This window comes from Cydia fagiglandana, chromosome Z (genome assembly GCF_963556715.1).
Source record: "Cydia fagiglandana chromosome Z, ilCydFagi1.1, whole genome shotgun sequence".
NCBI lineage: Eukaryota > Metazoa > Arthropoda > Insecta > Lepidoptera > Tortricidae > Cydia > Cydia fagiglandana.
Window position 1 is genome coordinate 31,677,371 of NC_085959.1, and position 15,219 is coordinate 31,692,589.

A 15,219-nucleotide genomic window follows, 5' to 3' on the forward strand; every position below is an offset into this window, starting at 1 on the left:
AACCTTCCTCAAGAATCACTCTATTGATAGGTGAAAACCGCATGAAAATCGAACTGAAACCGTCCAGTAGTTTGTTTATCGCAAAGATACATTCAAACCCACGAACAGACAGTCGCGGCGGGGGACTTTGTTTTATAAGGTGTAGTGAAAATTACATACTTACCGTTGGTTGGAAAAAAGATACGGATTTCGTAACATTTTTCTGTTTTTTCCTCTTACGCCCACTTTGGCAACTGTTTACGATGCAAACTTTTCCCATTTTTACTATAGAAAATATATCCTATAGCGGTGGATTTGCCCTAAAGCCCCACATTCACACTCCTACCTTGTAGGCCGCCTCGTAGTCCACGTCGTTGGGTAGGATTGTGTATGGGGGTTGCGGACTACGAGCCGTCCTACCGTTTAGCCGTTTGTAGGACGGCTCGTAGTCCGCAACCCCCATACACAATCCTACCCAACGAGGCGGACTACGAGGCGGCCTACAAGGTAGGAGTGTGAATGTGGGGCTTAAGGCCTGGTAAGCCCAGGCCCGAGGTGGCTAGATAACAGAGGTGGCAGTCTATATGATGCGTACTGAGACAGGGGCGGCTAGTTTTACTACACAAGGAAATCCTAAATTTAATAAATCAATTTATGAAAATTTTAAATAAAATTTCAAAAAACTGACAGCGCACTTCACTCAGTCAATAAGGTCTAAATTCATGTTAGTTCCCAGTACTACCTACTAGCGCCACCGGAGAGATTTCGAACTATTCTTTCAACTGACAGCTGGACACTTTTACAACCGTCTTATCATAAAAGATAGCTCTCCTTTACTTCTACACTCCATATACTGTGCCTTAAACTGTTTTTTGACAAGTTTTCACAGACAATAAAATATGACATTGATGCATCAAGGCGGTTTGTTAACAAGGGCCTACCGGTAAACGCGAAAATCGAAATTTAGTTATCTGCCTCTTTATCGCCAGAGTGATAGAGAGATTAGATAACGAAATTACGATTCTCTTGTTTCGCGATAGGTCATAGATGTATCCATGTGGTTTGTTTACTTTATGTGCCACAAAGGTGCCACCTACGCAGAGCTTTGCCTAATATTCCCTATCCATCTACCTTAAAACCTTCTTGCACTTATAGGTACGAGTAGACTGACATTATGATGGCGTTACTTTTGCTTATTGTCAACCTAAATAAACAAAACAATGAAACGATTAACAGTAACATAACAACTTGAAAAGAATCAACCTGAAAATGTTCAAGAATAAAAATGTATATTAATGATGTGTATAATAATGACTTTAATGGCCGTTCTCGAAGGCTCGGATCTTAACGTCTACTGCGCTGAAACCTGCTCATCTGAGGTTAACTCGTTGCTATCTCGCATCCTTTCTTACGCTAAGAAATATAAGCCCCAAATTTTCTTGGCAGGATTGCTTTTGGTTGTCTTTAGCCTCGCTTACAAAGTGATTGCTTGTCACCGCTTTCGTCAGCGTTGTCGTCGCCGTTATGGAAGGTAGAGGTAGTCGGCGTTATCTTGGACAATCATATCGATTATAATTATGGTTAAAGAAAGATTATACGTAACAGTTTCAACTAAACAGCAACGCTGTGCGCAACCTTTAGTCCTACACTTTTCGTCGTATAAAGTCTATTAAAAGGTAAGAAACTATTTTATATCTAATACTTAATCGACTGACAAACATCATGTTTTATTTATTTATTTACTTATTTAAACTTTATTGCACAAAATACAAATATAATGTACAAATGGCGAACCTAATGCCTAAAGGCATTCTCTACCAGTCAACCATAGGGCTAAACAGAGATGTAATAAAAATGGTGCGAGAAGAAAAGTAAGAGAATTTATGTTTTTATGCGGTTTATGAAGCGTGCTGCCAACCGATTTTGATACAACAACGTATTTCTGGCCTTAGGCCGGGCTCTCAGGCCATCAAGCTTCACTCACACTTCCACTCGCGAGTACCTGCCGGGCTCCACTCCTCATTACGTCAGGACGAAAGATCCTGAGTACCTTGAACTACGAGTAATATAGTTATCATTACCACTCATTTCTGGTCAGGTCTATAAGAACTATACTGTTGAAACTTGGTAAGTAGATGTATTCTGTGAACCGCATTAAGATTACCGCACAAAAATATAAAAAAAAACAATAAATTTTGGTGGTCCCCATACTTAGAACTGAAACTCAAAAATTGTTTTTTCATCAAACGTGTGGGGTATCTATGGATAGGTCTTCAAAAATGATATTGAGGTTTCTAGGTGGATTTCAAAAAAGTTTATAGGACATGTTTGTCTCTAAATATGATCAGGATTACGCTGTTAAAATTATTCGGTTTCGTCATGTTACACCGTGTACATATTGAATTGCTACGTTAGTCATATAATAACCTCTCTTTTTTGGCGGGGTCTTTTAATTTGGTGCACAACTTTGCGCCCCCAATAAACTATACTATAACAATGGATATCTTTTGCTTCTTATTCATAGCTTCATATCTATATAAACCTTTCATAACGTTGCTTTTCCGCTAAAAATTAAGTTACATAAGACGTTCTTCTTAATATCAATTCGTCTGAATATTTAATAATGAATAGTTTAAGAATTATTCAACATTTCCTTAAAGTAGAGCGAATATTAGAGCAAAGGAGGATCGTTTTTCGGTAGGTACCTACTGTAGGTAGACACATATTCGGGGCATAATACTCATAATACATATACTCGTAATTATATTTTGTATTTTTTTTTGTTAATATTGTATATGACTCGACTTTGTAATTTTGAAGACCTTGCTAGTTATATCTCCTTATAATATTATTTTCATCAGTACTCTTGCGAAAACAAAGTTTATAGCTATATAAATTTTAAATTCCTAAGGTTAGAATTAATTAAATTAAACATATTATTATTCACCACAAGCGACAAGCGCTGGTGGCCTAGCGGTAAGAGCGTGCGACTTTCAATCCGGAGGTCGCGGGTTCAAACCCCGGCTCGTACCAATGAGTTTTTCGGAACTTATGTACGAAATATCATTTGATATTTGCCAGTCGGTTTTCGGTGAAGGAAAACATCGTGAGGAAACCGGACTAATCCCAATAAGGCCTAGTTTCCCCTCTGAGTTGGAAGGTCAGATGGCAGTCGCTTTCGTAAAAACTAGTGCCTACGTCAAATCATGGGATTAGTTGTCAAGCGGACCCCAGGCTCCCATGTGCCGTGGCAAAATGCCGGAATAACGCCAGGAAGAAGATGATATTATTATTCACCTTGATCATCAAGCTTTAACATAAAATACTCACCAGTAGGAATGTTGATAGTAAAATAAAAGTAACATTATGTGTGTATATGGAAACCTCTATTTATTTATTGTAAAATGTATTAATTAAATTAGATGCCAATTATCTACCTAAATTGTAAAAAATCTTCTTTAAATAAAAAGGCACTCTTTTATTTGTACTCTGTCGGAGTAATCAGGCCGCGTAGCCAAGATGCCGATCGCTTACGCTCCGTAGCGATCGAAACGCAACTGTCACTGTCGCACTAATATGGAAGTGTGATAGAGAGACATAATGGTTTTCGTTGTCGAAGCGATAGCGATTGTAACCTTGGCTAGGCCGGCAGGGTAGCGGTCTTCGCATTAGATGCCTATTTCCATTTGGACGAAACTCTGGTGATAGATATGTACATAGCGCTGTCTGTCAGAGTGGATCCACCATCAGCGTGATAACAGCGTAAACAAACTCACCTTTTGACTTTGGTATTAGTAAATTTCATGAGGAGTTTTCTTAAAATTAATTTGGATTCAGTTCATGAGGCATTTTCTTTCAGATTACTTTGGAAATAGGCATCTTTGGCTATTTGAAACAGGCGAGCCATGTTCGAGTCCCCAGTCTCCCGGACCATGGAGGAAAGCCGGCTGTTGGGGTCGGAGAGCAGGTGGTAGGGGTAGTCGAACTCCGCCACCTCGCCGCTGTCCATCACCAGCACACAGTCCGAGTCCATGATGGTGTTGAGCCGGTGAGCGATCGTCAACACCGTACATGAAGCAAATTTGCTGCGGATCGTTTTCTGTATAAAATTGTCAGTCCTGAAAATAAATTATAACCAATGTAGGTACTGACTCATTTTAAAAGTGTTTTATTTGTTTTATACTCGCACTCGCTCTTGTACCTATACTATGTCGTCACTGTAGTAACACATTGCTCATTGAATTTGCAACCTAGTATAACTAATAACTTAGTTTCCAATAAAATATCTCCGTAAATTATATACAATAAAGCAATAAATGCCTATGTAAATCTCCTTACTATATTATAAACGTGAAAGTAACTCTGGCTGTCTGTATATTTACACGCTTAAACCGCTGAAACGATTAAGATGTGTTTAAAAGATATGTTAGTTTGAAGACCGAGGAAGGACATAGGACAGTTTTTATCAATACTTCATCATCATTTACGCAAACTGAGTCGCTGACAGAAGCTAGTAGTTGTGTAATAGGATTCATTCCTGACATTGCTTCTTACCTACTCCCCTCCTAAAAGCCTCGATCCTAATGACTTAAAAAAATGGCATTTCACATTATTTTTTGCTTACAACATTCTACAAGTCCGTCCAAATTATCCAATGCATTGCAAATTATACTTTTACTTACTGAGGGTCTACGTTGGCAGTGGCTTCATCCATAATCAAAATTTTATTCGATCTGAGTACAGCACGGGCCAGACACATCAATTGCCGCTGCCCTACAGAAAAATTAGATCCTCCTTCGGTTACTAGGAAATCCAGAGAAGGTATTGCAGATTTCATATCCACCTGAAAATAATAAAATGTAGTTTATAGGTACCTAGTACTCGTAGTACCAGTATAATACATTTAAAATATATTGGCTCGGTATATAATAGTATCGTACTCGTACCTGTTCGAGTGCTCTCCAGAGGTCGTCGTCACTGTACACATTGAACGGGTCTAGATTATAACGAATTGTTGCTGAGAATAGGACTGGCTCTTGAGGTATGATAGAAATTTTGGTTCGGAGATCCTAAAAACAAAATATCGTACATTTAGAGATTCTATATTTGCTGCTAAACGCAAGTGCCTTATCATTAATGTGTAGATAATGCAGGCCTTAGGAAAATTAAACATGTCAATTGTATTTAATGTACTTAATATATAATATATAACAAATGTATAAGTATAGCATAAGCTAACACAGTTTCATGCATGTAACTTATATAGAAACTGCTTAAAAATGTCGAAACACAATGGAAAATTACAGGCCCTTAACTATGTACATTTGTTTTCGCAATTTAAGTATCATCAACTCATCACTCATAACATAAAACGGGAAGAAAGAAAACTCACTTGTCGAGCTATCAGCGATGTATCCAATCCGTCAATTGTGACAGTGCCGTCCAAAAATGCAAATCTGAATAATGCAGAAATTAGGGACGATTTTCCAGCGCCAGTTCTACCCACTACACCGACCTGTTGGAAATAATTTGGTAAGTACCCAAATTCCATCTTCCCGTATTAACTTTCAGTTTATAAATCGTGTAAATGTTAGCTTAGGTTAGCTATGTCACGAATATGAAGGCTGCAGAAAATGCGAGTGTTACTTATGTGATCATTTTTCGTTACTCCGCACATCTGGTGCACTTAGGTGGGCATGTATAGTTTAATGTTACATTATAGGTAACCTATACACAATATTTTTTGTTGAAAAGATACCTACTTAAACAAGCAAATGTTACAAATAAGTCGCCAGCTTTATATAATAACGACGTCGAAATAAAGTATACTCGATACCGTACTGTAGTAGGTAGTTACCAATAATTGTTTATGTTAGACAAACATGGTTTCTTCTTGTCTTCAGATTAACCTAATGGTATGTCATTATTTACGTAGGTCAAGAACGTTTCAAAAGTTTATACAAACCTTCCAACCACTTTCGACTGTAATATTTAAGTTCTTTAGTATCGGGGCTTCGTCGGGCGCATAACGCATGTTCACGTTTTGGAATACGATCCTGCCCTGTGATGGCCACATGTTAGGAGTAGCCACCTCTGTAAAACCAAACAAAAAAGTGTAAGTAAAATGTACGCAATAAATAACTAACTCCTCAAAATTTTATTGTGTTTACATTAAACCACTCCATACATAGAATTACGAAATAGGTACCCTTCTGCTCACGGAAGAAAGAATGAGCGCGCCGCGCTCTGACGGGAAACGGCATGTGCCTGGATTAGTATGAGAACCTATAAGGCTTGCTACACGGTCGCCGACAAGCCCCCAGACCGCGTGGCCTTGGTCTGTCCCGGACCGTGTAGACAGTTGTTACCAACAAAATTTCGTTTGACCTCCGGACGCCCTTGGCATGCGAGCGCGCGCCAGCGACCGCGGTCTGAGCGGTCGGTCCGGAACCGTGTGGCCGCCCGTCGCCGACCGCACTAGGCCATTTCGCTTGGAGGACGCGCCGTGTGCGCTCGTGTGGTTAATAGCCATGCCATGGGTACTCAGTAGCATTTCTAATAATTCATCAAATACCTTCCTCTTCATTCTCAGAAAGTTATGTATGTCCCCGTAGCGTAGTCCAGCAAATTTATTAAGTTAAAATGATTCAACAAATGCCGTTTTTTGAGTCAGCGTTTCATTCATATACCCTTTTCTTTTTTACAAGCTTTTTATTAACTTAGCAATATACCTAATGTAAGTATGTATGTAAATATGTTTGTACGGGTCAAATCTTAATTCATAATTCATTTATTGCATTTATAATCATGTGTTACATAAGGTCTTACAAAGAGCATTTTACAGCTAGTGTTCACATGAACCCTGTTAGGGTACATAGCAATGTAAGTACTTAACTAAAACTTAATACTACAGTAAATTTAACCTAATTTTTATATGGCATGCAACATGACACGATTTTGTAGTGGAAAATTATTAAGAAAATTAAAATTTATTAAAAATAGTTTTCGGTTTGACTAGTTTACAAGTGGTTAAATTTAACATCGACAATAAAATAAATTAATTAAAAACATTTATGTTGTATAATTAATAATAAATTAAAAATATTTATTCATTGCTTATCAATTGAGTGTAAAAGAAAATGATACATTTTATTTGAGGATGATACATTTTATTATAACATTTACATTAATATGTACCTATATTTTTAGTTCGATAAGGTTGTATCATTTAAGAATTCCTCAACAGAGTAATAGAATAGCACCTTTTAATTAACAGATCTTTAAGTTTTCGTTTGAACAATTCATCTTTGGTTTCGTTTTTTATTACGTCTGGTATTTTATTCGCTATTAGTATACATCGGTAATACGGACCATTTCTGAACATTGCTAATGTTGAAATTGGTAATTCTAGCTGGTTTAATTTATTTCGTCTCTGTGATTTTATTACTTTTTGTTTAAATAAATTCATGTTCTTCCTAACAAATAGAGCTGCTTCTAGAATATAAATAGAGGGTAACGTAAGGATTTCAAGTTTAATGAAATGTGGAACACAGCTATCTGGTACCCGAGTATTTGATAGAATGCGGATGCATTTCTTTTGTAATATGAGTAACTGGTGTACATCAGTGCTGGCTCCCCATAATATTACACCATATTGGAGCCATGCATGGGCGAAGGCAAAATAGGCTGATAACGCGGTTTTCTGATTTGTATTGGCCTTGAGAACACTTAGTGCATATATAAAGCTACTCAATTTACTCTTGATGGATTGAATATGATATTTCCAATTTATACTTGAATCAATTGTTATTCCTAATAATTTAAATTCAGCTACTTCTTCAATAATTGTATTATTTATCTGTAATGTCATTTCTAATGCGGCTTTTTGTGTGGGTTTAAATTGTATTATTTTAGTTTTGCTTATATTTATTTCTAAATTATGGTTTACTAGCCATTCGCAAACTGTTTTTGATACTTCTGACAAGCGCTCGTTACATTCTGTGCTACTATCACTACTTATGAGTATGGACACGTCGTCAGCAAACATCACGCATTTAGTGTTTATGTTTAGTATTTTGGGCAAGTCGTTTATATAAGCGAGGAATAGGAGACAACCAGTTACACTTCCCTGGGGGATTGAACATGTTATATGTCGCATTTTTGAGGTTACGGTTTTTGTCTCTCCCGAGTTTGTATAGTACCAGTTGATTTGTACACACTGCTGCCGGTTTTGTAGATATGTTTGAAACCATCTATATGCGTTACCTCTGATCCCCATGCCATATAATTTTCGCAACAGAATATCATGTGATACGCGGTCATAGGCTTTTGACATATCCAGAAGTAATCCAATGGCGTAGTTTTTGTTATTTATGTGACTAAGAATTTCTTGAATATAGTGGTAAACGGCTAATACGGTGGAGTGTTTTTTTCTGAATCCAAACTGATTTTTATCTAATATCCCATATTTTTCAAAGAAATTATACACGCGGTTTACCATAGCTTTTTCAAATAACTTTGAAATGGTGGGCAGAAGTGCAATTGGGCGGTATTGACTTGGCTCAGTTTCCAAACCTCGCGGTTTTAGTATGGGTTTAATTATTGCGCATTTTAACAAGTCAGGGAAAACGCCATCGGTTAAAGACTGGTTTATTAGGAGGCGTAAAGGCAGTACTAATTCATTTGAGCATAATTTAATTAAAACCGCAGGAATTTCATCCATACCAAAACTCATTTTATTTTTCATTTGGCGGATAAGTGTATTAATTTCAAGCTCAGTAACTTCACTTATCATTATAGAGTTAATACTGGGGGTAATCACTGACTGGCCGGTCGCTTGCGTATAAGTACAAGCAAGTTAAATTAGACTCACTTTCTAGTTTCCGATGGAGCTGAAAATTTGCATACATATATAAGTCGGGTGACAATGCATTATTATGGTATCATAGAGCTGATCTGATGATGGAGACAGGAGGTGGCCATAGGAACCCTGTGTTAGAACAACGCGACCTAATTGTGTTTGGGGTTTTTAGAATCATCTCGACGAGTATTAGTTGCCTGTGGAAAGAAAAGTACAGTCAGCGATAAAAGCTTGTACCAAAAATTAAATTTTTGCCAAAAACTTATTTTTTTGTCATTGCACTAGTATGAGTAGGTTATGAAATTTGGCGCCCCGGCCAATAAGTTTTGCCGCCCCAGAAGTCAAGGAAGAAAAACAAAATGCAATCCGCCAGGGGTGGCATACGCCGCCCTTAGGGCCATACGCCACTGAGTAGGTACTTAATGCCACGCCAACTTTCTGAAAGGTTCGGGGCCATTTTGTGCGCTTGCATTACGTGTTGTCCGTCCGCGAGTTCTGAACACACTGTGGTCTGCCACCGTCTAGCCGGACGACTCAGACGGACCCACATACCAAGGACAGACCAAGGTCAGACGGTTAGTAGGCTTGTCGGCGACCGTGTAGCAGGGCTTTATGTCGCCAAAACGCTGTCACAAAAATTGGCCATATTTTCTTATTTCGAAAGGAATTATGAGCCCTTGCCCATCACAGTAATTTGAACTTTACAGTCAAGAAAATTATGTCAAAATTGCACTACGATTTTTATTTTTTGTAAAATACACAAATCATTGACAAATTGTCATTTATGCTCTATCCCTTTTACACTTGCATGGTTTTTCCAAGAGTGAATGCGATAGGATAAAATATTCGACTATGAGGTTGACACATGCGATAGGGATGTGCATGATTCGGTGTGATATCGATAAACGCTTATTAATTATCAATGTACACGTAAACTATTCAGTTTTTTTATACATATGTATTACTTTATTTTCGACGATTAGGTACTTACCTACTTACTTTTTAATAAAAAAAATCTCGTATTGAAAGTAATCACGCCACCAACCACGCATATAACTGTAAGCGAGTAGGTATATAATAAAAACTGTTACTCTTTAGCACACCCCAGAACAATATTGCTTTGTAATGACGCGAAATAATAACCTGCTAGCCAATTAGTGCTAACCCGTTGTGTACTTATAGTTTTTTTTAATTAAATCAAATTTCTTACCCTCCCACCGCGATGCGTGTGTGCGTGCGTGAAAATACGCGAGATGCGTATTTTTTACCTGCAATTAATATTCTCACTAGATGCGTGCGTAAAAAATACGCAAGTTAGTGTAAGTGTAGTTAATAAGTGTTCACAATACTTATTAACTAGCACGTTATTATTTTAAGGCAAAACAAAGCAATAATGTTGTGTTATACATCAATATGAATCTCCGATATAAGCTCGTATGCAAAATTATTAAAAAATGCTAATTATAAACAATGGAAATATTAACAATATTTTTTGCACTTAGACGGTTATCAACTTAACGCAATAATGCGGATAGAAATGCCGCTCTGATGTACGAGCGAGATAGCACTATGCACGTTTTTACCGGAGCATGGTGTGTACTCGCATCCAATGTGAAGAACGCTTCAAGATTTGTGCAAGCTTGTGGAGCGGGCTTTAGACTGGCCAGCAAATACCCGGCAGTAAAATTATGTGACAGCTTAAAACTGACACCTTACCTACTCGTATTTTAATAGAGAAAATTGATAAATATCTGGGTCAAGCAAATCTTGTCAGTAGCAAACGGCGGCAAATTTGAAAAATCGCGGGTTAGCAACACTGTGTTCGAATAATTCGAAAATCGCGTGTCATCTGTGTTTTATCTGTGGAATGTGGATCGTGAATGACAGCCATCATCTTGTTTGTTTACAAATGGTTTACAATGTTTACATTCTGAATCGATTCTATTTCAAGAGATATTTCTGCTGTGTCACCATTAAATACCAATATATTAAACAAGACTGTGCTTAATTAAAGCTAAGGTGCCTACAATGCCTACAGTGCCAACTGAGAAATCTAATAAAATATGAAAATCCAGTATGACATCTACCTGCTTAAGCAATGATTTTATTCATACATTCTTGTTTAACGGCATAGTCCACTTACAATTTTATTTTGAGATCTTCAAATTAGTTAATCATTTTTATCAACATCACACACCGCTTTTAAATTGTCCGTCCATACGTATTAATAACAATTTCAAACATTTTCAATAGAGAATCCGCGAGTGACAATTTGAACTGACGTACGTCGTACGTGACAAGGCGCGCTCAGCGGAAAAAAAGTTTTGGTTCGATGTACATTGTACATTGCTGCTTTTCTTAGCGCAATACTACTCTTTGAGTGTTGCCCTACTTTAGTTTGCTTTACATTGCTACTGACAAGATTTGCTTGACGCACTATATGTATGGATACTAGATACTATACTATAAGAAAAACTTAAAATCAAATAATCCATTGAATTGGAATAAATAAGTAAGAACATATTTTGTGCCTACATAATATAAAATGTGCATAAGCGACGACTTTTTTGATATGATCATCCAGAGGCAAAACAAAAATAAATTATTAAGAACATGTATGAACATAAACAAACCGAACTGTGTATATTTATACGAACATCGACATCGGTAACTTTTTTGATATGGTCCTCGCACTGTGGGCGAATAGCGCACCCGTACATGACTTTTACGCTAAGTAGATATCAACCTTATCTCATTTACATAAATCTGATATTTGTACTAAACAATCCAAAAATCCTTGCGGAAACCGAAAATGTAAAAAATATTGAAATATTACATAAAATAATACTTACCGATGATATGAAATGCCTCCATATCTAATATTTTTTGTCCCACTAGTGTTTTAACACTCCAAAATGGAGCAGCACGGCATATTTGTAATTATTTCTAATTTTTACTGGAATCGTTTTCACATCTGACATGTCAAAAGCGCCATGCTGAACTGTCACACGACTGACAATAGTCTGTGCTGAAAGTGTATGCAGCTAACCATAATCTTGCCACACGCTATAGACATACGTTTCACTTCTATTACTTCTGTGTTTTGTGCTTCTGCTTGACGAAAACTCTCACCAGACATGGATATCTCAAGGAAAAGTTTAGCAATATATTGTCCTGTTATTTTATGTTTATTAAATATTTTTAGTGATACCCTCAAGTACGAAATGATACTTTTTTAAACGGTACTAAATAGTGCATTTATATTATACGGCCACATTTTTATAAATTTCGATACGGACTAAGTTCCAAAAATATGTATTCATTACCTTAATCATCATGGCAATAAGGCCGTATACCTATTTTTGACATTTTGTATCGATATTTTCAGACGTGACTGTACTATCCAACCTTTCAATAATTGGCAGATTACCAATGCTGTACTCTCATAGAAACCGTAAAGCATCCATAATTAATAGTAAAACTTATTTTTTCCCCAAGTACAGTTTTTTTTTAATCTCGTAAGACCCAGGGCAATTTTGGCGCTTTTGGATTTGGAACTTTCTTTTATTTTTATTTATTTTTATTTCTCAGTTATTTAAATAAATAGCCTGTTGCAGAATATAAACTTACGCCCTTCAAATAGGTTAGTCTCGGTGTCGATGCGGCTGTACTCCAGCACGCGCTCGACGCTGGTGAGCTGCGCGAGGAACTCCACCAGCATCCGCGCTCCGTGCTGCAGCATCGTGGTCAGCGTCAGGCTCTGCGTCACCGCCAGCCCCACGCTGCCGATCGCGATCGCTCCGCCTGCAACGTTCCTACCTTTAGTATCAGGTACACGACGGACATTTGTATTATCTAACACCATTAAACGAGCAATTCTTGTATATTTATTTATTTCTCTATCTAATATCTTTAAACGAGCAATTCTTATATATTTATTTCGGGGACCCCAAAAACGGCTGTAATGATTTCGACGAAATTTGCTATATTAGGGGTTTTCAGGGGCGATAAATCGATCTAGTCTTATCTCTGAAAAAACGCGATTTTTTTTATTTTTCTGAGTAAAACTCGGTCTCCCAGATATTTATTTATTTAATTTATTTCCACACATACAAATATCATTACAGGCAGAACCCAATGCGATATTGTTGCAAAAAACTCAAACATAAACAGACAAACAAAAACAAACATAAATATCTAACAAAACTTTTTTTTACTTAATATTGTTTTAGATTTAGGCTCAATGTATTATCCGATACGACATCGCTTTAGGAGCCGATATCCCACACTTGAAAATCCTGACAATTTGGACGGAGGAGTTGACAGAATATGAACAGTGAACATAGTGTGCGGTGTTTTAAGATCGGCTCCAATAACTATAGTGCCTTCACAATAGTACCTACGCATATGTACTCGTACTTACCTAAACCACAGAATAAATAATAATACTAGGTACAGAAGACTCACTTTCTAACAAAACGCTTATGTCACGATCAGCACAGATATGGCCGCTAGGTGGCGACAGCGCCACGCGCGGCTTATGGCAAACCCCAAAATTGGGGTCGAACGGATGGACATTTAGCTACTTACCTGTAGCAAAGCGACGAAATCGCGGAGTGAGCCACGCCTGCCTAAACTGGACATTTAATGCGACAACGTAACCGGTACTTACCAAAGTCAACGTATAAGAAGACAAATACTATAGTTGCCAAGTAAATACAGCATAGCGTATCCAAATAAAAGCCGAAAGTTGCACCCCCTCCTAAGAAGCCATTCCAAGCAGCCGTATGCAAGTTCTGAAAGTATTATTATTACATTAATTTATATAGGTACCTAATCATTAATATGTTAAACACACAATCAATGTGGAAATTAAACATCAAAATTAAATTATTTTAACATTAGGGTCTTGCGCAGATATTTTTGACCACAACAGATCGAAGACTGAATCTTTTGTTGGGTGTGGCTTGGGTCGCTTCATTCTATCTAGCTGTCTAAGGGCCACTTGCACTATCCCACTAACCCGCGGTTAAGCGGTTAAACCATTAACCTAGTGTCAAACTGTAGTGGTAACTCCAGGTTTAACCGGTTAACCCCGGGTTGGTGGAATGGTGCAAGTGGGCCTAATTGGACAAAAAAAAACCGATAAGTAATAACTTTTGGAACAAATCAATATATGTATAGGTACATAGAATCAATTGATATTAGATTTTTTAAATCCTACTTAAACTTAACACTGGAAATCCTGAGGTTTCGGTTTTAGTCAACCGCCATTATCATTGTTAAATGCATAAAAATAACCACTTTGTGTTGCGATTTCAGGAAACGAAATATGTAGTTGGCCTCAGGGTAACGATCACAATGCAATTTAGAGAGTTCTGTCCTCAGAGGATAAAATCAATAGAGACGTGTGTGTGACTATTTGTGTGTAATTATGTATTGTTTATTGATTTCTTTGTTTTGACGCTACTATAATATTAAACCGAAGTATTACACCGTGCGCAGCAGAGTTATTAAGTAAAGCGTTCCTAATATCATGAAGCTACGTTTCATTTTGATTCACAATAACAAACTGAAAATTTTAAAATAAAAACCGGGTCCGACTGATCATAAAATCTTACGATTTGCAGTTAAGAGGAGGGATTTGCATAAAAGATACCCGGAAACAACTGTAATACTGGGAAAGGTGGGAGCCTGGACTTAGGTAATCAATTTATGAAAGACTGAAACGTAAATACGACTTGAATGCAATTGTAACACGCTGTCTGAACGTGAGGAGAATATTTGAATTTGACCCCCGGGATTTGACATTGTAGGACGTGATGGTACAACAATTTGTAGGTACTTAAACCGAAACAAACTGGCTTTTTCTATAGCATATTTTCGTTCCCGAAAGGTGAAAACCTGAACCCTATTACTTATTAAGCTCAGGCTGTTTGTCCGTTTGTCTGTCAGCGGGCTTCATCTTAATAAATTTTAAAAGTATTTAGATAGGTAGTTGGCATTTTCTGTGTGTATTTTTCTATTGTCGCTTTAACAACAAACAATAAAAATGATTTTAAATTAATGGGGGCTCCCACACAAAAAACGCGGTTTTAAATGTTTCTTATTTATTATGTGTCGCTCAGCGGGCTCATGCTCATAAACTGTAGGTAATAATAATCAAAAAATTGAAATTCTATTTAATTTGCCCATACATACAACAACAAAATAATATAAAAATTAAATAACATTACACATCAAGAAAAAAAAAACAAAGGAAGACACAAGAAACCTTTTTTACTGTTCTATTAACGGTTAAGCGTATACACTCCTCAAACTTGGTGCAGAAATGTAAAGAAATATACTGCATATAAACCAACAACACACGGAAACAAATT

At 37.1% G+C, this 15,219-nt stretch overlaps 1 protein-coding gene across 1 annotated transcript in view; it reads right to left on the reverse strand.

Annotated features, from left to right (window-relative positions):
• Positions 1–3,769: 3,769 nt before the first annotated feature.
• Positions 3,770–15,219, reverse strand: part of LOC134678845 (ATP-binding cassette sub-family C member 4-like) — a 33,727-nt gene continuing 22,277 nt past the window's right edge. Inside the window, exons 19-25 of the mRNA XM_063537550.1 lie at positions 13,512–13,635; positions 12,470–12,643; positions 5,945–6,072; positions 5,372–5,494; positions 4,926–5,048; positions 4,662–4,822; positions 3,770–4,097 (exon numbers count right to left, since the gene is read on the reverse strand). Coding sequence (XP_063393620.1) covers positions 3,818–4,097; positions 4,662–4,822; positions 4,926–5,048; positions 5,372–5,494; positions 5,945–6,072; positions 12,470–12,643; positions 13,512–13,635 — 1,113 coding nt within the window. The 3' untranslated portion in view covers positions 3,770–3,817. The remainder of the gene's footprint in view (positions 4,098–4,661; positions 4,823–4,925; positions 5,049–5,371; positions 5,495–5,944; positions 6,073–12,469; positions 12,644–13,511; positions 13,636–15,219) is intronic.